Source organism: Callithrix jacchus, chromosome 22, assembly GCF_049354715.1.
Source record: "Callithrix jacchus isolate 240 chromosome 22, calJac240_pri, whole genome shotgun sequence".
Lineage (NCBI taxonomy): Eukaryota > Metazoa > Chordata > Mammalia > Primates > Cebidae > Callithrix > Callithrix jacchus.
This window is the reverse complement of record NC_133523.1, coordinates 48,491,609-48,518,750: the sequence shown is the minus strand read 5'-3', so window position 1 is coordinate 48,518,750 and position 27,142 is coordinate 48,491,609. Positions and strand designations below refer to the sequence as shown.

The window sequence follows — 27,142 nt, the reverse complement described above, 5'->3', positions numbered from 1 at the left end:
CTCTCCCACTGCTCGGGTGGAGGGGGTTGAGGGGAATAGGTTCCAGAATCCCCATTGCGCGTGTGCGAGATTTTCCTTTCCTAGAGTGAAACTGCTTAATCCCCAACCGTTAAATCCAGCCGCCCTCTTGGTTGTCTTGGCAACCGCATCAACGCGCTCCGGCCCCTCCCTCCGCGCAGGCGACCAATGACCGACCATTAGTTCCTGGAGATGGATAATCTCGCATTACTGCCCCCTGGCGGCCCAACGGAAGTATCCTCCAGACTTCGCCGGGCCCCCAGGTGGCCTCCAGCGCTAGAGGTCATCGAGTCCCGCCGCGATGTGATCCGGGTAGCTCAGCGGATCGTATCCGTGCTGCGCGCGCGCGCGCGTGTGTGTGTGTGTGAGACGGAATTTCGCTGTCACCCAGGCTGGAGTGCAATGGCGCGATCTCGGCGCAACGCAACCTCCGCCCCCTGGGTTCTGTGTGTGTGTGTGTGTGTGCGTGTGTGGGGGGGTGTGTAAGACGGAATTTCGCTCTTGTCACCCAGGCTAGCGCGATCTTGGCGCAACGCAACCTCCGCCTCCCGGGTTCAAGCGATTCTCGTGCCTCCTGAGTAGCTGGGATTACAGACTCGCGCCACCACACCCGGCTAATTTTTGTATTTTTAGTAGAGACGGGGTTTTTCCATGTTGGTCAGGCTGGTCTTGAACTGCTGACCTCAGGTGATCCGCTCGCCTCGACCTCCCAAAGTGCTGGGATTACAGACGTGAGCCGCCATGTCCGGCTGTGTCCACGCTTCTTTTCCCGAGCTCTGCCTCCAAGTTTTCTGGGGCACAGCTGCTTCTCTCTCCATCTCTGCCTCCAGGGAGCTAATTACACCCTGTCCTCGCCGGCCTCCCGCCTGACCGCCCACCACACTGGAAGCCCCCGCAACCCTTTCACTGTCTTCAGGGCGACGGCCGTCCCCTCCCAGGCACGTCCCCCTCCTAGGAAGAGGCTGGGGCCCAGTTTATTCCAAATTTTCACGTCTTTTTTTTAATTTTAAATTCTCTGAATAATTCTCTGTCGCGCGGAGTTGGGAGGTCCGTCCGGGAATCGGTTGGGAAGCTCCTCCGCGGGGCAGCGGGACAGGGAGCAGAGCCGGGGTCTGTACAGTCCCCCACCCGAGACGGGGCGGCACCCGCCTGCCTGGTTCTGCAGGAGGAAGGGGCCCGGCAAGGGCAGGGCTGGGCAGCCCCAGCAGAAAGAGGTGCCGGCGGCCTTCGGGAGGGGGACGCGGCCGGCCCGGGGCCGTTGCGCTTGGGGACCCGGACAAGGGAGCCTTCAACCCAGGGAGCGAGGAGGAGGGGCAGGGGCGCGGCGGGGACAGGGGCAGGTCATCCACCGGGGGCTTGGGGAGGGAGGCCCGGGCCGGGCGCCGAGACGCGGCGCGATCACCGCTTGAAGCGGTAGGTGATGGGCAGCAGCAGCTTGCTCTTCTTGAGCGCCTGCACCTTCTTGAGCGTCTCGTCGTCCAGGGCCAGGAAGCAGCGGCGGGAGTACTCGAGCAGGCGCTCCTTGGAGGGGTCGAACTCGCCCACCTCCGCCAGCTTCTCAGGGGCCACGATGAGCAGCTCGGCGATGGGTGTGGTCAGCGCCACGGTGTTCCTGTCCACGCGATGGTGCTCGAAGGCCCGCGACATGCTCTTGAGTTTCTGGAAGGTGCCCAGGATCTTCTTGTACCGGCAGAGGACCCCATCAGCGTCCTTCACTGCGGGGGGGAGGTGGGGACACGGAAGTGAGGGGCAGGGGGCGGACACGGGAAGGGAAACGGCCATGGGAAGGATCCCGGCGGGTAGAGGCACGGGCCGTGCAGAACAGGAGGCCGAGGGGAAAAGTGCATCCAGAATTTGGACCAGTGGGAAGTGGGAAGAGGCCCAGGGAGGGGGGTGAGGAGAGAAAATGAGCCAAGAGACTGAGTTAAACCGACAGGGTCCCAGGCCCGGGCGGTGCCCTCACCCTCTCCTCCCTGCCTCAGGTGAATTCACTTACTCAAGCCTCACGCTCCCCGTGAGACAGGTCCTCCAGCAGGCCTCTTTCTCACTGATGAAGGTTAAGGAGGTGCCCAAGGCGCTCAAGGATGGACCCAAACTTAAAGATACTAAACCCAGGGCAGGCCCGGTAGTGTGGCTCACGCATGTAATCCCAGCACTTTGGGAAGCCGAGGCAGGCGGATCACTTGAGGTCAGGAGTTCAAGACCAGCCTGGCAAACACGGTCAAACCCCGTCTCTACTAAAAATACAAAAATTCGCCGGGCACAGTGGCGCACATCTGTAGTCCCAGGTACTTGGGAGGCTGAAGCAGGAGAATCGCTTGAACCTGGGAGGCGGAGGTTGCAGTGAGCCAAGATCACACCACTGCACTCCAGCTTGGGCAACAAAGCCAGACTCCCTCTCAAAAAAAAAGTAAACTGAGGACCACACGTGGAGGAGGGAGAGAAAGAACCTGGTGGGTCTTTCTCCAGCAAGGTGTAGGGGCTTGGGGAGAAAGGAGGGCCTCTGGGAAGGTCACAGCAATTCAGCAGCCCAAGACCTCAGCGCCTACCCCATGCCCCCCACTCACCCCGCTGCCTCTCCCGGGCCTTGGGCTTCCCAAAGCGCCTCCGACGGGCACCTCCCTTCTGCTTCTGCCGCCTCTTCTCACTGGCACTGCCTTCTTCCGACGCTCCGCTGAGGGAAGAGGCTGCTGACTCGGGGTCTGAGGCCTCGCCCCCAGCTCCACCCCGGCTGTCCCCCTCAATCCGCCGTGGCCCAGGCTTCACCCGGCAGTGGTCCTCTGGAGAGAGAGACACACATGAGCTACCAGACCAGAAACCCATCACAGGTCCCGGGACTGACAGAGGCTGCAGTCCCCAGAACTGGATCCCCCAGGCTGGGCTGGTCCCCTACAGAGATAGATGGACAGGGAGGACAGCAAAGACACTGGTGGGCTCAGTAGGGCCAGCTGGGGGCTGTGGGGGGTGCTCACAGGTGGAGCGTTTTCTCAGAGGCCTGGGTTGGTCAGAGATCTTGGGGAAGCAGCCAGAACCAAGGACCTTAGGACCCCTGTGACTGTGTGTGCTTCCCATGGAGGAGGGGCTGGGTCTGGGAACCCAGGAGGCAGGCAAGGCCTTGGCTGGAGTCGGGGGGTCAGACCCTGAGAGAAATCAGGGGCCCTGGGTGCAGCAGGCTGGGTCCCACCTCCACCCAGACACAGGGTCCTCTAGAAGGCGGGTTAGGGGAGGGGTCTGGTGCAAGGGTCCCCGCTGGGAAAGTGCTGGGGCCGCAGGGCCCAACCTCCGTGCAAAGGAGTCAGAAAGTCAGTGGAAGGAGACAGTGGCAGGCAAGGGCAGCCGGAGGCAGTGTGCTTCAGAGCACAGGGAACGGCAGATCCCCAGATGCCACAGGCCCCTAGCCCACGCTTTTGGGGGAAAGGGTTGAATTTACAAAGAGAGATGTGGGAGCTTTTGAGGGGTCTTCCCAACCAGGGAGCTACCAAGGCTGAGCTGAGGGTAGGTGAGGTAGAGTGGGTCTTCAGGACATGGGCTAAGGGTCTGGGGCAAAGGGCCTGACCATCTGGAGAAAAGGTTGGGGCTGGGCTCTCAAATGTATGAAGCAGGGCACAGGGTCCCAGCGGTCAGAAGAGAATAGCTGTGAGCTGGCTGAGGCAGTGGGCTGCCTCTGGTCATGAATTAGAGCAAGGGACGAGGGTGGGGACTGCCTGGGAACCTGGTGCAGGGTCTGGGGGACAGCACATGCTGAGGCCCCACCTGAAGAGCCTCACTAAGGGACTTAACTTCTTTGATGGGGAAGGAGTGCTCATTAACCAAGGATGGGACACGGTGGGTAGGAAGACAGCCCCTGGTGTCACACAGGGGAGGGGACAGAAGAGGCTAGATGGCTGGACTCCTGGATCTCAGAGAAGACAGGCCTGGGAAGAGAAGCGGGGGCCCCTGAGGACACTCAGAGGACTAGGATGGGCTTCTCAGCCAAAGAGAAGCAGGAACATCCCCTAGGAGTCCGGAAGAGAGAAGCTCAGGTCCCTGAGTCCCTAAAAGCACCCAGGGCTGGGGAAACATGGTGGGACACTTGAGGCTGATGGAGAAGGCAGAACGGGCCCCAGGAGATCGTTCATGGGGTTGAGGCCTTGGAGGCCAAGCGAGAAGGAAGCTGGGCTTGAGGCCTGGAAACAGGCAGGGGACTAGCAGAGAGGGCCAACATGGCAGGTCCCACACAGCCAAACAGTGGAGCCTCAAGCCTGGGCAGGCGGGTGCCCAGGAGCGGGACAGGGAGGTGACAGGCCCAGTGTGTCCCACAGACACACCTGCATCCATTCGAGCGGAAGAGATGAACTTGTCCAGCTGGCAGCGCAGGAAGTCCCTCTCTTCCTCCAGGTCCTCGATGCGTTTCTGCAGCCAGGAGTTCCTCTCCAGGGCCATGTGCAGCTGGGCCTTGACGCTGTTCATCAGGGCCCGGGTAGGGGATGTGTCTTCAGGGAGCCCTAGGGACACAGCAAGGGCGGGGCCCAGGTCACACCTTGGGACTCAGGGCCTGGCTTCCCAGCTGGCTCCAATCCCTCCTCGGCCCCTCAGCTCACCCTCGAAGTTTCCCCGAGAGGGGCTCAGACTGTAAAAGATCTGGGAGTCTAGGTGGGGCGCCTCGTCGAAGGGGATGGAGATCTCGAAGGCCTCATCTTCCTTCACTGGAGAGGAGAGGCCCTGGGTCACCCCAGAGGAGTTCCCAAGCCCCTCAGCCCACCCCCCCCAACCACGGCAGCCTGGAGCAATAGCACTGGGACCCAGCTTCCTCACTTGTCCGCCTCCGGCTGGTCCGGTCATTCATGGTGTGGCTTCCTGTGGACCCCAGCAGCCGAGCGCCTCAGAGGCACTGGACAGAAACAGCAGCCACAAATGGAGGGACGCGGACGGACTCGAGGGTCCATCCTGGGGGAGGTGAGATGAGAGAGGAGGGAACCCTGGTCTGAGGGAGGAGGGAGCCCGGACGCCAGGACTGAGGCCAAACGTCCAGGTTCGAACTCCTGGCCTCCCAGAGACAGGGGCAGGGGGCCCAGCCGCCTATGTCCTGAGGAAGAAGTGAGCTGGGGACGTGGGCTCCTGGGTATGAAAGGAAGAAGCGGAAGCCCTAGGTAATTGCTGGGGCTCATCGCAGGCCACCTCCAGGCCTAAGCAAGAGGCAGGTGCAAGGGAAAACTGCCCCAACTTCCCAGGATAGGGGGAGGTCCGGCCGGTGCGCGCGGCCTCCCATACCCCCTGGGCTCCATGCCCCTCCCCCGCACTCGCGTGGGCGGGCGAGCCCTCCCCCGGTGGTGGGGGCTGGGCGCGTGCGCAGTACGGGGAAAGGTCACGCGTGGGGATGCGCCCCCCCCGCCCCCGCCCTTTGTCCCGCGGGTTGGGGGGGAGCAGTCGTGGAAAGATCCCAGCGGGGTCATGCAACAGGCCGGGGGTGCAAACGCGGCCACCATCCCCTGACCGTGGATGCCCGGGGTCCGAGGGGCCGCGGTCCCCCACGCTCACCCACCCGCGCGTGGAATCCGGCTCGGGGACCGACGGCGGCGGCGCCCATGCCCGGCGCCGGGGAATGTCTGCAAAGTGTCACGGGGAGCCGAGGGAAGCGCCCACTCACCCGCGAACAGGCGGGGCGGCAGGGTAGCGAGCCGTGGAACTGAGCGATGGAACGGACAGGGACGTGGGGACTCGCCCCGTCGGGCTAGGCCAGCGCGCCTCGTTCGAGAGTCCCTGGGTCCAGGTGAGGCCTGTCGTTTGCGGCAGAAGCAGGGGGATGCACTTGTGCGATGGTCCCTTACAGCACTCCCCCGCCCTCCCCGAAGCTCAGGCAGGGAACGTCACGAAATTCCCATCCAGGCGAGCCGGAGAGTCTCCGGGGGTCCCCGGGTTCGGTGGCGGTGTGCCCAGTGGGCCCCGGAGAAGGCAGGAGAGTTGGAGCGAAAGAATCTACTTTTAACGATCCCTCCGGAACTAGCCAGCGCGGACCCGCCCAGAGCCCCCGCCTCCCACAGCCAGACTCCAAGGTTCCCAGGGACGTGGGGGCCAAAATGGGGGAAGCTACCCTCTCCCGGAAAGCGAGGGCCAGGAACACGCCACCCCCACCCCCATGTTGGTAATGAAGAGCTAGCTTTGGAGCAGAGCTACATTCCAGTCCAGACTGTTCCTGCCCCTCCCCAGCCTGCTAACTCACCTGTGAAATGGGGACATGACAAGCCCTAAATTTCTTGCCAGCGTGCGGTGCTGTGACAGGCAGAAGCGCAGCCCAGCACCTGGCCATAGGCAGGGCTGAAGAGAGGGGCGCTGCCGGCATTGAGGCCACATGATGGGGTGTGATCGCAGCCTCTGTGAGGCTCTTTCCCACTTCTGGGAGTTGAAACAGATTTGTTCCTCCTCCCAAAAGAGGTCGGGAGAACAAACGCGGCCTAGCACAGGGCCTGGCACAAAACAGGCAAGGAAAGTGCACTCAGCTCCATCTGCCTCTCCTGTCCACCAGAAGCATCCAGCCAGCTCTTAAGAAAGCGAGGTCTTCACTCCATAGAGAATCTACATGTCTGCACCTCCTGCAAAGCTGTGACCATGACTCTCCTCCCCAGCTCACTTTACAGATAAACTGCAACCTGGTCCAAAAATTCCTGGGCGAGCCACCTGCCCTAGATTGGCCTCTTCCAAAGTACAAGATCGTAAGTGGAGAATTCAAAACAGGGTGGAATCAGCAGTTTAAAAAAATAATTAGCCGGGTGTGGTGGCACATACCCATAATCCCAGCTACTCAGGAGGCTGAGGCAAGAGAATCGCTTTCACCCGAGAGGCAGAGGTTGCAGCGAGCCAAGATGGCACCACTGCACTCCAGCCTGGGTGACAGAACAAGACTCCATCTCAAAACAATAATAACAGTTGATGGAAAAAAAAAAATCTGCATACTAAAGCTAACTATGGTAAAGAAATTTTTGTCTCGAGGCCCAGCACTCTGGGAGACTGAGGCATGTGAATCACCCAAGGTCAGGAGTTCCAGGCCCATCTGGCTAACATGGTAAAACCCCATCTCTGCTAAAAGTGCAAAATTAGCCAGGCGTGGTAATCCACACTTGTAATCCCAGCTATCTGGGAAGCTGAGGTAGAAGAGTCACTTGAACCCAGGAGGTGCAGGTTGCAGTGAGCCGAGACCACACCATTGCACTCAGTCCAGAGCAAACACTAAAAACAAACAAATAAAAGGCCTGTAATCCCAGCGCTTTGGGAGGCTGAGGCAGGCAGATCACGAGGTCAGGAGTTCTGAGACCAGCATGGCCAATATGGTGAAACCCTGTCTCTACTGTAATACCAGCTACCCGAGAGGCTGACACAGAAGAATTGCTCGAACCCGGGAGGTGGAGGTTGCAGTGAGCCGAAATTGTGCCACTGTACTCCAGCCTGGGCAACAGAGGGAGACTCCATCTCAAAAGAACAAACAAAAAAAAGAAACTTGTTTCACATATATTTTGTATATCTGTGTACTCTATTGCCATATAAAATCTGTTAGTTTTAAAATTTAAGTTTAAAAATATTCTTTCCAGATGACACAGGTCTTTAGGAGCTGAGGCAGGGTTAACCCCACGGCAGGCCGACCTTCCTATTCCCCAGCCAGGCGGCCACAAAACAGGGTCTGAGATGCTGTGTCTGGAAACAAACCAAGTGCTCAGAGTGGGAAATGTGTTTATTGTCAGGTCAGTCTCAGGCCTGGTTGGGGGGTATAAGGCAGGATGGGGGTCCCTTCCCCAACAACAGCACAGGCCTCAGGAAGATGGCAGCAATTCCTGATGACCCCAGCCATCTTCTATGAGGCCAGAGGATTTCCACAGCACTCTCCCAACCCCCATCCAGTCAAGGCTCTGCCACGGAATAGCTGATCTCTTTAGGACTCCACTCTGCGTGGGGTTCATTCCCATCTCAGCTCCAAAACACGGAGGACCTGAAGACTACTCACGGATTCCTCCTTCGGGCAGGGCTCTGCCTTTGAGATGCGGCTGCTCTATGTCTGTTCGGGGCCCTGAACGCCAGCCTCAGGCTCTCACCAGGTGTCTGGACCAGAGTCCAGGCTCCCTGCAAAGTCCTGTGGTACCTGGGGCACCCAGCCACGCGGCTCACGGGTGCTTCCACCGCGTGTGCTTCTGCAGCGTGTTCTGCTCCATGAAGCGGCGAGGGCAGTGCGGACACTGGAACGGGCGTTCCCCGGAGTGCACCCGGCTGTGCTGGGCCAGCTCACCCGCATCCCGGAAGCGGCGAGGGCAGAGCGGGCAGCCGTGGGGCCGTCCGCCACCCGCCCGGTGAATGGAGATGTGCCGTGCCAAGTGGCTGGCCCGCTTGAAAGCCTTCCCACAGGTGTCACACGTGAAAGGCTTCACCTCCGAGTGCGTGATGCTGTGTCGCTGAAGGTACGACATGTACTCGAAGACCCTGGAGCACACCGGGCAGCTGTAGCACTTTTTCTGGCCTGAAGCCCCATTGGCCCCCGGCTCCCTCTTCGACTCCTCATCCACCAGCACAGTGTAGGGGACACCCTGAGTGTCAATGAGCAGGTAATGGTTGGGCTTTGGAGGGGATGAAGTCTGGGGAGCTCCGATGGAGGAGGAAGGTCCAGGTTCTGGGGAGCGGCATGTCCGACGCGGAGGGCCCTCCATGGTCTCAACGGAGGAAAATGCCAGGGGCTGAGGGCAGCGGGATGGCAGCACCAGCATCCGGAGGGGTGGCTGAGGCCTGGCGGATGGGAAACAGGATAGGAAGGTTATACAGAAGAGGGCAGCTCAGCACCGCAGGCTCCACCCTTTTCCCTCCCTATATCCGCCCCAGGACTTCTGCAGCCCGTGGCCCCTCAGTCCCTCCTCCAGTCCCACTCAAAGCTGGACTCTGGCCCCCTAAAAAGTTCCCCCCTCCTTGGAAAACCTCTTCCAGCCTCGGTGCTCCGCCACCCACTGTACTCACAGGACCTCTTGGCCTGCTCTGCACAACCTGGACCTCGCTCTGACTTTCCCCTTTGTGCCCTCCCAGGTCACTGGGTGCCCCCCCCGCAGGCCTCAAGGCCTCTCCCTCCCCTCTTTCTGGCTCCTTCCAGGGTCTGCGTGTTGGCCCATCCTACACACTCCACTCAAGCCTTTCCTGCCCCCTCCATACATGCCAAACCTATTCACAGGGGCTGCGAGTTAGGCCCCCCAGGTTTTGGGTCCCTCTCCAGGCACGTGCCTGGAGAACTCTGTGCCCCCGCCCCGTCCACCCACCTCAGGTGCTCGCTAGTCCTCGCCCGGCCACCACCAGGCTCGTTCTAGGTCCCAGCAGTCTCCAGGCCTCCACCCCGAGGGCCGCAGCTCTCGCCTTCTGGGCCTTTCAGTGGAACTTCTCGACCCCGGGAAGCCCCAAAACAGCCCCCTCCGGTGCCTGCCCCACCCCCGCCCGGGCCCAGGTACCCTCCACGCGGCCCCGGCCCTCCCGCCGCCCGCTCCCAGCCCCCTCTCTCTTCCCGGCCCTCGTACCCAGTGCAGCAGCCTCTCAGGTCCGGGCGACTCCAAGTGGCCCCGGGCTACCCTCGCAGTTGCAGGCAGCGGCGGGAAGGGAACTTCTGGGTGTGCCCGAGGAGCAGACGGCGCCGGCCAAGAGTAGCCGAAGAGAGGAGAGGGTCTAAAGAAGGAAGTTGGGGGCGGGGCGCCGAGGCCGTCGCGAAACGGCTCCGGCCAGAAACACACACCCAGAAGAAGGTTCCTAAGCGAGGAAGGTCCGGCCTCCACCCCCCAGCACCCAGGGCGCACGCACACGCAAGACAGACCCTGATCATGGAATGCGGAATGTTTATTGAGCGAAGGGTAGGGAGCGTGGGCGGAAGGGGGGTAGATACAGAAATGAACCAGACCGTGCCCGCGCTCTTTATCATCTCTTCCCCGCTGACAGCCACCGGCTCACCGCTCCAGAGGGCAGGAGACCAAGGCTTAGAGAGGTCATGTCACTTGCAAAAGTTCACACAGCACAGCTGGACCGGAACGCAGTTCCGACTGGTTCCCGGGTCCAGGGAGGGGCAACGACTTTGGTCTACATCACACAGCTAGAAAGGGGATAAGGAAAGAATGATGCGCCTCCCTTTGGAAGGTGGGGAAACTGAGGCCCGGGGTAAGGCAGTAACCTCAGCAGAGCCGGGGGGTGTGTGTGGGAGTGAGTGACGCTGTGTGGGTCAGACTTGGTGGCCCTGAGAGGGGCAGGGCAGCACAGGCCGGGTCTCGAGCTCAGTGGAGGCGCACGTGCTGCGCCAGCTCCGCGGCGTCCTGGAAGCGGCGTGGGCAGAGCGGGCAGGTGTGCGGCGGCCCGGCGCGGGCGCGGTGCGTGGCGCGATGCCGCGACAGGTGGCTGGAGCGCTTGAAGGCCTTGCCGCAGGCGCCGCACGTGAAGGGCTTGAGGTCCGAGTGCGACACGCGGTGGCTCTGCAGCCTCAGAGGGCTGGCAAAGACACGGGCGCACTCCGGGCAGCTGTAGCCCTTGCGAGGGCTGGGCTCTCCTGGGGGCGCCTCGCGCTGGGGCGGGCCCCGGGGCTCCTCCTCCAGCTGCACCGTGTATGTGTAGGGGACCCCGTTGGCGTCGATGAGGAGGTGGCGGCCCAGCCGCGGGGGTCGGGGCCCCGCCGCCGAGGAAGGCGTGGAGGAGGGGCCTTCCGCCTTGGGAAAAGGGGGAGCCTTGGGGGGCGGTGGGTCCATGGCCTCCGGAGAGGAGGACCGAGGGTGGGGTGGCCGCGGCGGCAGCAGCAGCATCTGGAGCGGCAGCTGGGAGCGGCGGAGGGGAGATTAGTTAAAATTGCCACTTCCTTTAAGGAAAAGCTTCTTAAAATGGAAAGCGTCCCCACTATCACTGCTTGTTGCCCTTTATGCGCCACTGACCACCTCCCCAGCAAAATACAAACTGACTGCAGCCCAGCTCTCCCACGTTCCATCAGCCTGCCTCGGAGGGGCCTCCAACTGAGCTCGGCAAAACCCTGCCACCACCCGCCGTTCCTCCAGGGCCCGCCTCTCAGCACCCAGCCAGGTCTGAGGGCGTGGCCCCCCGACTTCTCAACCCACCCCAGCAGACAATCAGTCCTCAACTCTGTTTACCCCTTTTATGTCTCACGGCCCGGCCTCCTGACCTCCGGGATTTCTCTAATCTGTGCTTTCTTCCTCTGTTGCCCAGCCCCAGTTCAGGTTGCTTCCCCTCCCTCTGCCCCCCACCCCGCCGCCACGGGCCCCGCATCAGCCTCCGCGCCCTCCCGGGGCTGCATCCCCGCTACAAGCCGCAGGGCCTCCCCATCTTCAGATTCCGTGGCCTCCCTCACTTCCTTTCTAGGTGCCTCCCCAGAGCCCCACTAACCCAATTCCCCACATTTCACTAGGGCTCCTCCATCCTGCTCCTACACTTAGCACCTGGAAGTCTAGCCACCTCTCCCCACTACGGAACCCATCGTCTCATCCATCTAGAAAGAACCAAGATGCCTCAAATGCCTGCCTTATGTATACCCCGTCCCCCCAACCTGGCTATCTGCTACATTCTCCCCCGCCCCTCAGACGACGGCGACATCGTGACTTCTTTCTGTACCCATCAGGGGGCTTCTCCCAGGCCCCGGAACTCCGCTTCCCACACTACCTCTCCAAAGCCCCCCTTTCCCTCCTTTCTCTGCATCTCATTCTCCTCTTCACCTCTTCCAGGAGCCCCATCCCTCTCCCCGTTACACAGCATGGCCCCATCCCTGTTCTTTCGCTCCGCTCCCCTTGATTGTGGGAACCCCAGCGCCTGGGCGTTTTCGCCCCCAACCCGCTACACCGCCCCCCCGACCCCGGGGCCCCTCCTTTTCCCCTCACTTCCCGGCCCCCGTACCCCGTGCGTCGGCCTCTCGGGTCCTTAGGAGGGGGCCGAGGTCCCGGGCTGCCCCGGGCTTCCCCTGGCGAGCGCCGGCGGCGGAACCGAGACTTCCGGGCAGCTCCGGGCCGGCGGCGCCGGGGACGCGGGGACTGGGGGCGCGGGCGCGGGGGCGCGAGGGGCGGCGGCGTCCCTGGGAAAAGGCGCCGGCCGGAAGCGCGCGAGCCCCGCGCGGAGGTTCCGCCGCCTGGAGCCGGCGCTCCCACCGCCCCCACCCCCGCCTCTGCGGAGCGCCCTGCGGGGAGGGGACCCGAGGCGGGGGGGCCCACGGAAGACGCCCGCCCCCGGCGGCCCAACTCCCCTCAAGCCTCCCGACCGGAACAGTTCGGCCGCTTTGACAGAGATCGGCCAATAAACCGATACTAAGCAAAGTGACGTCTTGGCCCGCAAGCCCACAAGGGTTTGTTCTCTTTCCACTGGGCGGTAGCTGCCTGACCCGCCGTGGCCACCCACCGAGGCAGACGGCGGGAGAAGGGGTGTTCCTGCCGGCTGAGCAAATGGGGAGACCGAGGCCCGGAGAAGGCCAGACACTGCCACATAGTGTGGGAAGGTGTGTACTTCCCACAGGCACATGCGGGAACTGAGACCACAGAGGGCCAGACTGCTGAATGTGCAGGTGGGGGGGGTGTGAGGTTTCCAGAAGTCACGTGGGGACACCGAGGCGCAGCGAAGGCGGAGGTGGGAAACGCTGGCACTGCCCCCGAGAGCCGCGGGAAGCCTGGTGCGGGCGCGCGAGCTGCGCCGGGTCCTGGGGCACTTGAGGCCTGGGCGCTGGCTGCGCACACGAAGGACTTGGGCGTCCAGAGCAACCGCGGAGGCGTAGCGGCCGCACTAGGAGCCGCACACGTGGTCAGCACTAGGGGCAGCTGCAGCTCACGCCCGGCTGCAAGTGGCACCCACAGCTCCTCCTCCAGCCATGTGGCACCTCGGCCTCGCAGGAGGCCGGCAGCAGCAGCATATGCAGGTGCAGCTGGGAGTGGGGGACGGCAGGGCAGTAACTGTAGCAGCCAGCCCCAGGACCCTGGGTGTGCCACAGCTACGTCCTAGAGCACTGTCCATCAGAACTTTCTGCAATGGTGAAAAGTTCTATGACAGTCACTAGCAACGTGAGAGTCTTAACACTTGAAATGTGGCCTGTGCGTCAGAGGACCTGAATTTTAAATTTCCCATTATCAGTGCGGTGGCTCAGGCCTGTAACCCCAGCACTTTTGGAGACCGAGGCGGGCAGATCACCTGAGGTCAGGAGTTCAAGACCAGCCTGGCCAACATGAGGAAACTCCGTCTCTCATAAAAATACAAAAATTAGCTGGGCATGGTGGTGTGCCCTGCTGTCCCAGCTATTTGGGAGGCTGAGGCAGGAGAATCACTTAAACCCAGGAGGTGGAGGTTGCACTGAGCCAAGATTGTGCCACTACCATCCAGCCTGGGTGACAGTAAGATTCTGTTTCATGATAATTTCCCAACATGGTGAAACCCCATCTCTACTAAAAATACAAAAATTAGCTGGATGTGGTAGTGCATGCCTGTAGTCCCAGCTACTTGGGAGGCTGGGACTGAGGCAGGAGAATCGCTTAAACTTGGAACACAGAAGTTTCAGGGAGCCGAGATCATACCACTGTACTCCAGGCTGAGACTCTGTCTCAGGAAAAAAAAAAAAAAAAGAGTTTGTCACCTCCCACCAGTCTTTTGCCCCCACCATGTGATATGCCAGCCACCCCTTCACCTTCCACCATGATTGTAAGCTTCCTGAAGCCCTCACCAGAAACAGCTGCCACATGTCCTGAACAGCCTGCAGAACTGTGAGCCAATTAAACCTCTTTTCTTTATAAATTACCCAGCCTCAGGTATTCACTCAGAGATGCCACAAAACTAACACAATCCTCTCTCGTTTCAGACCACATAACTGGTGGCATGATAGTGGCCACGACCCCCACCCCCACTGCTATCCCTGAAAACAATGACAACGTAACCAGCATTTATTGAGCCTTCACTCGGGAACAGCCATGGCTAAAGCATAGCATCCTCGGGGCAGAGCTACAGGAGTGCCATGAGGATCCCTATTTTACAGATGAGGGAAGCGGAGCTCAGAGAGGTGCTGTGACTGGCCTGAAGTCACACATCCGCAGACGGGGTGGCCAGGACAGCACCTGCTTCTGCCTGCCCACAGTCAGTACACATGACCCGTCAGCAAGCCACACACTTCCCCATAATCCCACAGTCGCTGCCGCCGCCCCAGAGCAAACCACCACCATTCACCCCGGCTGAAGACAGCAACAGTCTCCCCCTCCAACCCTCTCCCTCCCCTCTCTGCTGTTGTTGTCTGTTTTTCAGATAGACTCTCACTGTGTTGCCCAGGCTGGAGTGCAGTGGTGCCTTCTCGGCTCACTGCAGCCTCCAACTCCTGGGTTCAAACGATTCTCCTGCCTCAGCCTTCCAAGTACTGGGCCACCACGCCCAGCTACTTTCTTGTTATTTTAGAAGACACAGGGTTTCACCATGTTGCCCAGGCTGGTCTCGGACTCCTGGCCTCAAGCGATCCACTGCCGCAGCCTCTGAAAGTGCTGGGATTACAGATGTGAGCCAGTGCGTCTGGCCTTCTCCCTCCCCTCTCTATGGCAATTTCCAAGTGATTTTTTTAAGCTCATAGAATTATTCCCTAAATTAAAACCTTCCCCTTTGAGACTGAGCAATATATTGAAACCCTGTCTCTCCAAAGAAATGATAATGACAATTAGGCAGGGGTGGTGGTGCCTGCCTACAATCCCAGCTACCCAGGAAGCTGAGACAGGATTGCCTGAGCCCAGAGTTTGAGACTGCAGTGCCTTGTGATCTAAACCTTCCCCTCTGCCCTTATCGAGTAAACCCAGACACTCTGCAAGGCCCTGTGTACACTGGCCCCGCAGCTGCCTTTCCTTCTGGGCGCCACGGTGCTGCCTGTCCCTTGCCCGCTGCACCAGCCTCTCCCATCTGCAGAGCCTTTGCGCTTGCTCTTTCCCTCTCCGTGATGTTCCTTTCAGCTCCTCACAAGAGTGACTCCTTCCTGCATTCTGATTTCAGCTCACGTAACACTTGGTCATAGCAACCATGTCAGCTTGAGGTGCCCTCCATCTGTTCATTTCCCTCATACCCCACAGCACGATCCATGATGGCCTCGCTGACCTACTGCCTGTCTGCCCCACTCTCCAAGGCCCAGCTCCATCCTGGTCAACATTCTACTCTCAGAATCTATCGAAGGTCACAGGAAAGGGTAGGGAATCCATTCGATATTGGTTGAATGAATAAATGAATAAATTTGATTGCCCCATCCAAAAGCCAAGCATTACTTCCCTACCCAACTCCCCACCAAACAGAACCCCTACTCACCCCCGAGACATGATCATGGGGAAACCATAGCATCTAGAACTTTGAATGTCCTCATTTCCTCCCACTCCCTCACTCCCCAAAGCCAGGCAAGCATCGAGTTCCATACCCTCACCCACTGAAATGTTCTTAGAGCTGGCCACTCCCCTCCATTCTCCAAGCTCAGCTCTGGCCCCTCCCTTCTCACGTGGACCACGATACCAGCCTTCTCCCTGGTACCCTGGCCTCCTGTTCCCCTCCCACACTGGCCTGACCCCGACGGATTCTTCTCACAGCTGTGTTGATGCAACTTTAGCACCATGCATAACAGTCTCCCTGCCCCCTTCACCCTCAGGACCAAGTGCGAGTTTCTCAGCCTAGAATTTGAGGCCCTTTGTGAGGTGACCCAGCCACTTCCCCACCTCACCTCTCTTCCTGTGCTCCAAGCATACATGGCATCTCACAGCCCCCTGGCCAGACCCCGAACATACACGGCTCCATACGGAAAGGCGTGTGTGTGTTCCGTGCCCTGGGAATTCTTCCCCTTCACTACGGCAGCCTTCCCTTAGCCTTCCTTCTAGAATCATGTCTTCTGACCTCTCAAATTGGCCAGGTGTCTCCTATGTGCCCGGCTCACCAGTCCACCAGCTCCTCTGCTTAAAATCCTCCCTACAGTATAGTATAACCCCCTCAGCCTGGCTGAGGCCTCTCACAACCTGGCCAAGGCTACCTTTCCCACCCTTGCACCTCACCCCACTTGTTCCAGACAGCTGCAGCGAATCTTTCTGACGTCTCCATTTACACCTCAAATCTCGGGCCACAGTGGCTGATTACCCCTGTCCCCAAACTTCAGTTTACACTGCGTGTTCATATCCAGAGTCTCGATGAATCCTCTCGACGGTCCAGCGAGGCTGGCAATCAGACGCACTCCACGGCGCAGAGTGGGCAGAGGCCACTCGGATCTCCGGCCGGAGTGACCGAGTGACCCCAGCTCCACCACCCTCACCTCCCTCTGGCTGCCCAAACCCTCCACAGCCTGCAGTCTGGGTCCTACCTCCTCCAGGAACCTTTCCCGGCCACCCCCTCTTCTCAAGGTCCGCTATTCGTCCCACTTTGTCTTCCCATGCAATAACCCCTTGTCCCCTCGGGGACAACTGGGACCCAAGAGGTCCACTCTCAACGCTTTCTGCCCTCCTCTTCCTATACCTCGTCCCCGGCCTCCGCAGCCCCTCCCCAAGCCTTCCTCGAAGGACCTCAGTTTCTAATACCCACTGCCCTGGGGGCCACTGTGTCCCACACCCAAGTCCTTCACTTGGGCAGGACTCTTCAGAATGCCGTCCCTGCTGAACCTGCTCGCTCCCCGGAGTCCGGTCCGGCCACCCTCTCCCTACGCAGCAAACTTTCACGTCCGGAAGTGGCCGCAGGGACGACTTCTGAAATGCTCCGACTTCTCCAGCAGCTTCCGGATTCCCAAAGCATCAGGAAAGCACTCCGGCCAGAAACGCACACGCAAGAGAAAGGTTCCCGGGTCGCGCCCCTTGCTGCTGCTCTGCAAACAATACACGGAAGTTCAAATGAAATCACAATTTGGCGCAGTGCTGGATGCTGAGGGAGGGAGTAGAAGAGAGGTGGCTTTTGTCCAAAAAATAGGACTTTTCTTACACAGTCACTTAATCAGGCCGGGCGCGGTGGCTCACGCTTGTAATCCCAGCACTTTGGGAGGACGAGGCGGGCAGATCACGAGATCAGGAGTTCGAGACCATCCTGGCCAACATGGTGAAACCCCGTCTCTATTAAAGATACAAAAATTAGCCGGGCTTGGTGGCGGCGCCTGTGATCACAGCTTCTCGGGAGAATCGCTTGAACCCGGGAGGTGGAGGTTGCGGTGAGCCGAGATCACGCCATTGCACTCCAGCCTGGGTAACAACAGCGAAACTCCATCTCCAAAAAAAAAAAAAAAGACGAAAGAAAATGCATTAACTAATATGATAGAATATGTTAGGAAGAAAATGCATTAACTAAAGGTAGAGAGACGCAACCTAAGGGTTGAGGTAATCAAAGAATCCTGTATCCCCCAATGTTTCTTACCCATTTAATCCTCCATTTCCCTACTCCTTAAACCCGTCATTTCCCCAAGGCGCTGATTTTTTAAGGCGTTCTATGTGCCCAAACTTTACACTTTTTTTTTTTTTTTTTTTTTTTCTTTTTGGGATGGAGTCTCGCTCTGTGAGCCACCGCGCCCGGCCCAAACTCTACACTTTCTTTTCTGAGACGGAGTCTCACTGTCACCTAGACTCGAGTGCAATGGCGCGATCTCGGCTCAGCGCAACCTCCGCCTCCTGGGTTCAGGTAATTCTCCTGCCTCAGCCTCCCGAGTAGTTGGGATTACAGGCACGCGCCACTGTGCCAGCTAATTTTTGTATTTTTAGTAGAGACGGGGTTTCACCATGTTGACCAGGATGGTCTCGATCTCTTGACCTCGTGATCCACCCGCCTCGGCCTCCCAAAGTGCTGGGATTACAGGCGTGAGCCACTGCGCCCGGCCTGTTTGTATTTTTTAGTAGAGATAGCTTTTACCACGCTGGCCAGGCTGGCCTCAAACTCCCAGCATCAGGTGATCCACCTGCCTTGGCCTCCCAAAGTGCTGGGGTTACAGGTGTCAGCCATCACACCTGGCCAGATTGATCTTTATTGGAAAACTGCTTTGAAAGGGAACCCTCTTAAGCCTCATGGGGGCGACAAAGACCAAAATATCAAAATATCTCACCCACCTTAGGACCTAGGAAAAGTAGGTAGAGACTACTGTGTTTCCTCTAATCTACAAAAACTCAATTTCAAAGACTCGTTCAGCCTCACTGAGGAAACTTATGTAACTCATGACTAGAATTTGGAAGAGGAAGGCCCTTTGGTTTCTCAAATTCAGCTCTAACATGTCACAGATAAGGAAACCGAGGACCAGTGAGCTTGAATGGAATGATGGTGGCTAGATGTGGTAGCTCACATCTGTCATCCCAGCACTTTGGGAGGTCAAGGCAGGAGGATTGCTTGAACCCAGGAGTTCAAGCCCAGCCTGGGCAACATGGTGAAGCCCTGTCTCTACAAAAAAAAAAAAAAATTACAAAACTTAGCCGGGCATGATGGCATAAGCACTTGTAGTCCAAGTCACTCAGGAGGCTGAGGTGGGAGGATCACTTGAGCCAAGGAGTTTGAGGCTTCAGCGAGCTATGATTGTGCCGCTGCGCTCCAGCCTGGGTGACAAAGCAACACCCCGTCTTGAAAAAAAGAAAAGTTGGTCACAGTGAGTGGATGGCAGAGCCAGGATTAGAACACAAAGGTCAGGAGGTCTTTACACATCCTCATCTAAGAATCTTGATTTTTAGGGAATGGAGGCTGTGGCCCTTCAGGGATACAACTGGCAAAGTCAAGGTTGGGAATGATGGAGGGCTTCCGTGGGGAACATGTTTCTTGATGGGAAACAGAAGCCCCAGAACAGGTGGAGGGCGTGGTCTGGACTGGTCAGCCACATGCTGAGAGTCAGTGCCGGCAAACAACGGTTAGGAAAACGAGAAAGTGGGCCTTTGAGTTTCTGTTCACCCAGAGCCCTGTGAATTCATGAAAATGCTGCCTTGCTTCAGTGCAGGCTGTCTTGAAGGATTAGGGTTGTGTGGCAAAAATATCATGTTTTAATAGGCGGCTTAGAAATGACAGGATCCTGTATCTGGTCTGAAAACAATCAGTCCTTTCCAGGAGGACCTGAGAGCCACTGGGGGCTCCATTCCCCACCTGGTGGCTCGGTTTGCCCATCTGACCCAAAAGAGGTCATCCTTTTTTCCCATTTTATTTACTTTATTTATTTATTTAGACGAGGGCTTGTTCTGTCAGTCAGACTGGAGTGCAGTGGTATCATCGTGACTCACTGCAGCCTCTTACCTCCTAGGTTCAAGGGATCTTCCCACTTCTCAGCCTCCTGAGCAGCTGGGACTACTATTAGTGTGTACCACCACGACCAGCCACTGTTTATATTCTTTGTAGAGACAGTTTTGCCATGTTGCCTAGGCTGGTCTTGAACTCTTGGGCGCAAGCAGTCCTGCCTTGACTTCCCAGTATGCTGGAATTACAGGCGTGAGCCACCATGCTGACCAAGAACTATTCATTTTTCAGGGCAACTGAGCACAGACAATGTGCCAAGCAAGGGACGATGCTGGTGGAGCTATCTACAAGTACCTGACTAAAGAACTTGGACTTTGTGCCAGAGGCACTGGGGCATCATGGGAGGGTTGAGCTGCAGGGGAACGGCATTTGGTGAGAGCATTAGGATTCCTCTAGAAAGAATGGCCTAAAAGCCACACAGGAGAGGAGCTGCAGGGGTGCCTCACTCTGCCTGGGAGAAGGAGGTAGGCAGAAGTCAAACGTGGCTTTCCAGAGGAAATAAGTCCTGAAAAAAAAAAAAAATGAACAAGTTACACAAGAATAGTTACTTGGCCAGGTGCAGTGGCTCACGCCTGTAGTCACAGCACTTTGGGAGGGTGAGGTGGGAGCATCATAAGCTCAGGAGTTAGAGACCATCCTGGCCAATATGGTGAAACCGTCTCTACTAGAAACACAAAAATTAGCTGGGCGTGGTGGTGCACGCCTGTAATCCCAGCTACTCAGGAGGCTGAGGCCAGAGAATCACTGAAACCCAGGAGGCAGAGGTTGCACTGAACGGAAATGGTGACACTGCACTCCAGCCTGGGCAAAAGAGCAAGACTCCATCTCAAAAAAAAAAAAGAAAAGAAAAGAAAAAAAAGAACGGTTAAATGAGGCTGCTGGAACAGTCCAACGCTTAGCACCTGGACATGTGAAAGAGTAAGGGTAGGGCACAAAGTGGTGAGAGGTGAGGCTGCACTGTTCCGCCGACAATACCCGATGAATAGTCCTCAGATGCCAGACTGAGGAATTGATTTTATTTTATTTTTTGTCTTGAGTCAAGAGGAAGCAGCAGAAGAGATCAGAGCTGGGAAAAGCACGGGTTTTAGAAAGCATTTTAGAAAGATCTGTCTGTGGCCAGGTGCGGTGGCTCACGCCTGTAATCCCAGCACTTTGGGAGTCTGAGGAGGGCAGATCATTTGAGATCAAGAGTTAAAGACCAGCTTGGCCAACATGGTGAAACCCTGTCTTTACTAAACACACACACACAGCCGGACGTGGTGGCACACGCCTGTAGTCCCAGCTACTCAGGAGGCTGAGGCAGGAGAATCGCTTGAACCCCGGAGGCGGAGGTTGCAGTGAGCCCGAGATTGCACCATTTCACTCCAGCCTGGGCTACAGAGCGAGACTCCATCTCAAAACAAACAAAGATCTGTCTTCGTGTGTTAAGCGGCTGAGTTGGGAGCCGAGAGACTAGGGAGGAGGCTGGGCTGGTGCTGTGACCCAGATGAGGAAGAATGAGGTCTGAGCTAGGGACAAGGTTTTGTAGATGGGGAGACCTCGAGAGTGATTACACGGGGAATCCTTGGAGATGGGGAGACCTCGAGAGTGATTACACGGGGAATCCTTGGAGATGGGGAGACCTCGAGAGTGATTACACGGGGAATCCTTGGCGATGGGGAGACCTCGAGGGTGATTACACGGGGAATCCTTGGAGATGGGGAGACCTCGAGAGTGATTACACCGGGAATCCTTGAGAGTGATTACACGGGGAATCCTTGGAGATGGGGAGACCTGGAGGGTGATTACACGGGGAATCCTTGGAGATGGAGACCTCGAGAGTGATTACACGGGGAATCCTTGGGGATGGGGAGACCTGGAGGGTGATTACACGGGGAATCCTTGGAGATGGAGACCTCGAGAGTGATTACCTGGAGAATCCTCAGATCTCTCTCTTTTAACGAACGAGTGCCTGGTTTTCATTCCCTGATGAACTTCAGCGCTGCAGAAAGAATTTCGGCGTGGGAAAATAATACCAGCACCCGTTCCCAGGTGCCCCCTATTGTCCGTGCGAAGGCATTATGCTTGGTCCTTTCATGCACGGTTTTATTTCATCACCCTAGAGGTGACAGAATCATTGCTGTTTTACAAGTGATCAGTATGAAGCCGACTGAGAGTTCACAGCTCTAGGGCACGCCGGTAGCGCTGGACTGAGACTAACGCCCTCCCAACACGCCGGCATCTCTCAGCCCAAAGAGATCCGTTTTCCGTTCCCGCCTTCGGAGGCCAGCTGCCAGCCCCACACCGCACCTCGCCCGTGACGGCCCGTCTAGCCACTCCGCGTCTCTAGGGTTTTCCCTTCTTGCCCATCTACCCGCAGGCTTCCTCTCGTCTCTCCACCCACGCTGGCCCCTCTACGCGCTCACCTCTCTATGGTTCACCCTCTCCCCAAGCCCAGCCTTCCTTGCTTCTTACATCCGCTCCTTCTCCAGGCTCCTCCATGCTGGAGCCGGAGGGTCCTGCTCGGGTTGGGTCGGCTATTCGGGCTGTCTTTCTGGTCCAGCCCGGGATAAACGGTGGCCAGTGAGATTGCTTTTACGGAAGGCCCGAGCCGCGACTTCTGGAGCCAGTCCCCGGGAAGTAGGGTCGTGTTTTGGGTTCTTTGCGAATACGTTCCGGCTGGAAACACAAGGCTCCGAGAGGAAGGAGCCGCTCTCCCCTGGGACCTACCCCACCCCCTTCAATACTTGGGATTCCCCCCCGCCCCGCCCCACCAGTTTTCCAAAAGATCACCCTCCTCAGAGGGGCTTCCTGACCCTCGTTCATTTTTGTTCTGACAGCGCTGGGGACCAACAGGGAGATCGGGAAGTGCCCGTCTCACGACATAGACGAAAACATCAGTCCCAGGGAGGAACTCGCTTAGAACGAGTCAGCCTGGAGCCAGTTGGGGTTCCCGACCCTTCGTCCTGGAAAACTGCGCGTTTTTCTGTTTGAAGATGGGCAGAGCAGGTAGCGACAGGAAGGATCCCAAGAGAGGCGTGGGGGGCCGCCACAGTCAGGTTCCAAGTCGGAGTCCTGTCTTGCCCATCAGGATTCCCTCTTTGGGTAGGAATGCGGATGTTACTCTTCCCTTTAAAAATAGGGCCGGGCGCGGTGGCTCACGCCTGTAATCCCAGCACTTTGGGAGGCCGAGGCGGCCAGATCACGAGGTCAAGAGATCGAGACCATCCTGGTCAACATGGTGAAACCCCGTCTCGACTAAAGATACAAAAAATTAGCTGGGCATGGTGGCGCGCGCCTGTAATCCCAGTTACTCAGGAGGCTGAGGCAGGAGAATTGCCTGAACCCAGGAGACGGCGGTTGCGGTGAGCCGAGATCGCGCCTTTGCACTCCAGCCTGGGTAACAAGAGCAAAACTCCGTCTCAAAAAAAAAAAAAGTAGTTAAACATAACTATTCAGGTGGATTTACCACAAGGCTAGTAAAGCTCAAGCTTCAGAGGCTCCTCGCGGGGACAACTCCTTCCCTACGTAACGAGTGCCAACAGTTCCAAGTGTTTAAGAGTAGTCATTGCTCAAAAAAGTTTCCCATGCCCTCTAAACTTAACTTCATACCTGAAAGAAACGTGATTATGATTTTCCCAAACTTGACAATACTGAAAGTACAACTGTCATGAATCTGAAATAAAAGTTTCTTAAACTGCAAATTGTTGTGTGAAGAACAGACTGAAGGTCGTAGGGAGGAAAGTACAACACAGCTGTGTAAGGCCTACAATCCCAGCACTTTAAGAGGCCAAGCCAGGTGGATCACCTGAGGTCAGGAGTTCGAGACAAGCCTGGCCAACATGGTAAAAAGCTGTCTCTACTAGAAAAATAAAATTAGCCGGATCAGAAGCCGCTGAGCTCTTCCCTGGTTATTGCACGTCTAAAGGCCGAGCAGCCCCGTACGTAGCTAGGATGCCACCAGGAAGCCGAAGCCGCTCCTCCCGCATGTCCCCTCCGGCCAGCCGGGCCCCTCAGATGAGAGCTGCGCCCAGGCTCAGCCACCAGCATCGGCACCCCCCTCTGCAGTTGGCTCTCCTGCTGCTGCGCCCAGGCAGCCAGGTCTGCTGTCCCAGATGGCAAGCACTGCAGCTGGCGTGGCTGTGGGCGCTGCTGTGGGGCACACACTGGGCCACGCCATTACTGGGGGCTTCAGTGGAGGAAGTGATCCTGAGCCTGCGAGGCCTGACATCACTTACCAGGAGCCTCAGGGAACCCAGCCGGCACAGCAGCAGCGGCCTTGTTTCTATGAGATCAAACAGTTCTTGGAGCGTGCCCAGAACCAGGGTGACATCAGGCTCTGCGAGGGTTTCAGTGAGGTGCTGAAACAGTGCCGACTTGCAAACGGATTGGCCTGATCAAGAAGTTCAAACTGGAGAAATGGAAAACCAGCTCTTATAACCAAGTTAACTTGATATAAAAATTTAATTAATAGTGAAGGTATAAAGTGTAGCCATCAGGTAAACCTCTCCTGTCATTCCTAGCTTCCTTGCTTCAGAATTGAAATGGAAGGGGTTTTTCCTACTCTGTAGAATTTGGAGCTGGTCAAATGTTTGTGTGGCCTCCTTAAACTAGTTGTTATGATTTTATTCTTTGTGAGGTAATTAGAATAAAGCGATTTTCTTCCAAAAAAAAAAAAAAAGCCCGGCCCATGTGGTGGCGCATGTCTGTAATCCCAGCTACTCGGGAGGCTGAGGCAGGAGAATGACTTGAACCCAGGAGGTGGGTGCAGTGACTCGATCTCATCTCACTGCACTCCAGCCTGGCGACAGAGTGAGACTCCGTTTCAAAAAAACCACAGAGAGGCTGGGCAGAGTGGCTCACTGCCTGTAATTCCAGCACTTTGGGAGGCCAAGGCGGGTGGATCACCGGAGGTCAGGATTTCAAGACCAGCCTGGCGAACGTGATGAAACTTGGTCTCGACTGAAAATACAGAAAACTTTAGCTGCGCATGGTGGTGGGAACCGGTATCTCAGCTGCTCGGGAGGCTGAGTCAGGAGAATGGCTTGAACCCGAGAGGCGGAGGTTGCAGTGAGCCAAGATTTCGCCATTGCACTCCAGACTTTTTTAAACTCCTTTTAAAAAAGTATGTCTTCTTTTTTTTTTTTTTTTTGAGACGGAGTTTCGCTCTTGTTGCCCAGGTTCACCACAGCCTCCGCCTCCTGGGTTCAAGCAGTTCTCCCGCCTCAGCCTCCCGAGTAGCTGGGACTACAGGCACGCACCACCATGCCCAGCTAATTTTTGTATTTTTAGTAGAGACGGGGTTTCACCATGTTGACCAGGATCGTCTCGATCTCTTGACCTCGTGGTCCACCCGCCTTGGCCTCCCAAAGTGCTGGGATAATAGGCATGAGCCACCGCGCCCGGCCGTTAGCATGATGTTTTAAAGGTTCATCCATGTTGTAGCAAGTATCAGTATTTTATTTATTTATTTATAGCCAAATAACATTCCACTGTATGGATAGATCACATTTTGTTTATGTTTTGGGCATTTGGGTTGTTTCTGCTTTTTTACTATTATGAATAATACTGCCGTATAAGCATTTGTTTCCAAGTTTTTCTGTGAATGTATATTTTCATTTTTCTTGGGCACATAGAAAAGTGAAAGGGAGAGGGAGTGCAGAGCCATCAAGCTAACTCTATTAGCCAATTTCTTTTAAAAGGCAGGAAATCTAGGCTCAGTGAGGAGAAGTAATGTGCTCAGGTTTTATAGGAAGGTAGACAGAAAGAAGCGAGACAAATCTTCTGACTCCAAGTCCAAGGCTCTTTCTGCCATTTCCTTTTTTTCTTTCTCTCTCTCTTTTTTTTTTTTTTTTTTTTTGAGATGAGTCTCACCCTGTTGCCCAGGCTGTAGTGCAGTGGTGTGATCTTGGCTCACAGCAGCCTCCACCTCCCGGTTCAAGCATTTCTCCTGCCTCAGCGTCCCGAGTAGCTGGGATTACAGGCCCTGCCACCACGCCCGTCTCAATTTTTTTTGTACTTTTAGTAGAGACGGGGTTTTCACCGTGTCGGCCAGGCTGGTCTTGAACTCCTGACCTTGTGATCTGCCCACCTCAGCCTCCCAAAGTGCTGGGATTACAGGCTTGAGCCGCCGGGCTCGGCAGCCATTTTCTAATGGCTCCATGTGTCGGGACTTCTGGCCTCAAGTCATACAATAGTCTGTTAGTGTCATGCTGGCACCGAGGGACTCAGAAGCCAGGCAACAGGTGAAAAGGCAAGAAACCCACATTTGTTTTTAAAGTTTATATTTATTAATTTTGTTATGTTTATTTATTTTTATTGACAGGGTCTCTCTGTCAATATTTTATTTTACGTTTTTATAAAATACAAAAATGCTTTATGTTTATTTTTTGAGACAGGTTCTCTCACTTTGTCATCCAGGCCAGAGTGCAGTGGCGTGATCTCAGCTCACTGTAGCCTCAACTTCCCAAGCTCAAGCACTCCTCCTGCCTCAGCTCCCCAGGTAGCTGGGACTACAGGGGCACAGCAACGGGGCTGTTAATTTTTGTATTAACACTGCACCCAGCCAGAACCCACATTTATGGAGCGCCAGTTGACTCCAGGCATGTCATAGTCCTTTGGCATTCTCTAACTACAACCCTGCCAAACGGCATTATGGTGCCCACTTTGTAGATGTCAACTAGACACGTAGAGGGGACATCGCTTGCCCAGAGTTGTGCGGCAAGCGGATACATGGATCTGGACCCAGGTTTGCCTGATTTGAAAGCTTATGTGAATTCCACTAAACACTGCTCTCTTCTGTGACTATGTAATAGCTTTAGTGGGGGTGGGAGGAAAAAAAAGGGAACAAAAATATTTAGCAGCCTTAAGCTCTGGTACATTAATTCAATCTCTCAGTCATTCATTTAGCAAACATTCACTCAGGCATATACGTGCCTTCTCTGTAGGGACGCAGAGATGACTCACTTCCACCTCTAAAAAAAGGGAGACTGGGGGATGAGTTCTGTGTGCTATGAATGATCTCATTTAACGAAGACACTCTCAATAAGAAATAGGCCAGCCACAGTGGCTTGTGCCGGTAATCCCAGCCACTTTTGGGAGGCCGAGGTGGGAGGATCAACTGAGGTTAGGAGTTCGAGAACTGCCTGGCCAACATATAGTGAAATTCCATCTCTACTAAAAAATTACAAAAATTAGGTGGGCTGTAACAGCCTGGGAACAAATCCAGACGTTCCTTCTAAACCAACGCAGGCCAACCTGAGGCTCTAGCAGTCAGCGGAACCTTGGCAGAGCTCAAGAAGCCTTGCTTTGTTCCCACAGTAAAGGTTTTTGTGGTTACCTCGGCACCACGAGTGATAATGTAATGACGTGTTATGCCTGTAGTACCAGCTACTTGGGAAGCTGAGGCAGGAGATTCACTTGGACCTGGGAAGCAGGGGTTGCAGTGAGCTGAGATCACGCTACCACAGTCCAGCTGAAAGAAAGAAAGAGAGAAAAGGAAGGAAGGAAGGAGAAGAAAGAGAAGAAAAGGAAAGGAAAGAAGAGATTTCATACCCAAGAGATTAGCAAACATGTTACAGTTTGACTCTCAGATACCGATACTTCTGTTAAGCAACAGAGGTCCCCATTAACTGCTAGTGGGAGTGTCCATTGGTAATAATGATTACAGCTGACTCATAGCACCTGTGTGCCGCACATTGTCCAAAATACTTTACATGGAATGGTTTCTTTAGTCATCATAGCAACTATGTGAAGTGGGTTTTATTATCATCCTCATTTTTCAAATTAGGAAATGGGCAAAAAGGGCTGACTTGTGCATTAAACACAGTAGCAAATACAGTGCCTCGGCCCATGATACTCGTAGTAACCAAAAAAATTTAAAAATTTATTTTAAAATCGAAAGAAAAGAAAGAAGAATATAGCTTTGGAAAACCAAAGCAGAAGGATCGCTTAAGGCAAGGAGTTC

At 56.2% G+C, this 27,142-nt stretch overlaps 3 protein-coding genes, 2 long non-coding RNA genes and 1 pseudogene across 18 annotated transcripts; 2 read left to right on the top strand and 4 right to left on the bottom strand.

Annotated features, from left to right (window-relative positions):
• The first annotated feature begins 261 nt into the window (after positions 1-261).
• LOC118150273 (uncharacterized) lies at positions 262-1,029 on the top strand. Its single transcript, XR_013531150.1, has 2 exons — positions 262-330; positions 849-1,029. It is a non-coding gene; the product is annotated as an uncharacterized LOC118150273 (long non-coding RNA).
• Positions 992-5,788, bottom strand: CCDC106 (coiled-coil domain containing 106). 12 transcript variants are annotated; one of them, XM_054249596.2, is made up of 7 exons: positions 5,645-5,788; positions 4,813-4,944; positions 4,599-4,703; positions 4,326-4,502; positions 2,586-2,798; positions 2,015-2,342; positions 992-1,733 (listed from the first exon to the last, which is right to left on the bottom strand). In XM_054249596.2, exons 2-7 carry the CDS (start codon positions 4,841-4,843, stop codon positions 1,721-1,723), a joined length of 867 nt encoding a protein of 288 aa, XP_054105571.1. In that variant the 5' UTR covers positions 4,844-4,944; positions 5,645-5,788; the 3' UTR covers positions 992-1,720. The 12 variants fall into 12 exon arrangements, with proteins under 12 accessions (XP_054105571.1, XP_054105572.1, XP_054105579.1 ...); XM_054249597.2 differs by having other exon boundaries at positions 4,813-4,888; XM_054249604.2 differs by having other exon boundaries at positions 4,813-4,888; positions 5,536-5,785.
• A 1,696-nt stretch (positions 5,789-7,484) lies between these two features.
• ZNF581 (zinc finger protein 581) lies at positions 7,485-9,677 on the bottom strand. 2 transcript variants are annotated; one of them, XM_035286617.3, is made up of 2 exons: positions 9,279-9,677; positions 7,485-8,760 (listed from the first exon to the last, which is right to left on the bottom strand). In XM_035286617.3, exon 2 carries the CDS (start codon positions 8,739-8,741, stop codon positions 8,148-8,150), a length of 594 nt encoding a protein of 197 aa, XP_035142508.1. In that variant the 5' UTR covers positions 8,742-8,760; positions 9,279-9,677; the 3' UTR covers positions 7,485-8,147. The 2 variants fall into 2 exon arrangements, with proteins under 2 accessions (XP_035142508.1, XP_035142507.1); XM_035286616.3 differs by having other exon boundaries at positions 9,531-9,677.
• A 151-nt stretch (positions 9,678-9,828) lies between these two features.
• ZNF580 (zinc finger protein 580) lies at positions 9,829-12,019 on the bottom strand. The gene is made up of 2 exons (XM_017967313.4): positions 11,887-12,019; positions 9,829-10,802 (listed from the first exon to the last, which is right to left on the bottom strand). The coding sequence occupies exon 2, from the start codon at positions 10,788-10,790 to the stop codon at positions 10,272-10,274; it is 519 nt and encodes a 172-aa protein (XP_017822802.1). The 5' UTR covers positions 10,791-10,802; positions 11,887-12,019; the 3' UTR covers positions 9,829-10,271.
• Positions 12,020-13,886: 1,867 nt separating this feature from the next.
• On the bottom strand, positions 13,887-21,848 carry LOC144580866 (uncharacterized). 2 transcript variants are annotated; one of them, XR_013531149.1, is made up of 4 exons: positions 21,652-21,848; positions 21,108-21,178; positions 16,930-17,208; positions 13,887-16,816 (listed from the first exon to the last, which is right to left on the bottom strand). It is a non-coding gene; the product is annotated as an uncharacterized LOC144580866 (long non-coding RNA). The 2 variants fall into 2 exon arrangements; XR_013531148.1 differs by having other exon boundaries at positions 16,930-17,057.
• A 1,159-nt stretch (positions 21,849-23,007) lies between these two features.
• Positions 23,008-23,690, top strand: LOC103790095 (coiled-coil-helix-coiled-coil-helix domain-containing protein 2 pseudogene; annotated as a pseudogene).
• The last annotated feature ends 3,452 nt before the right edge of the window (positions 23,691-27,142 follow it).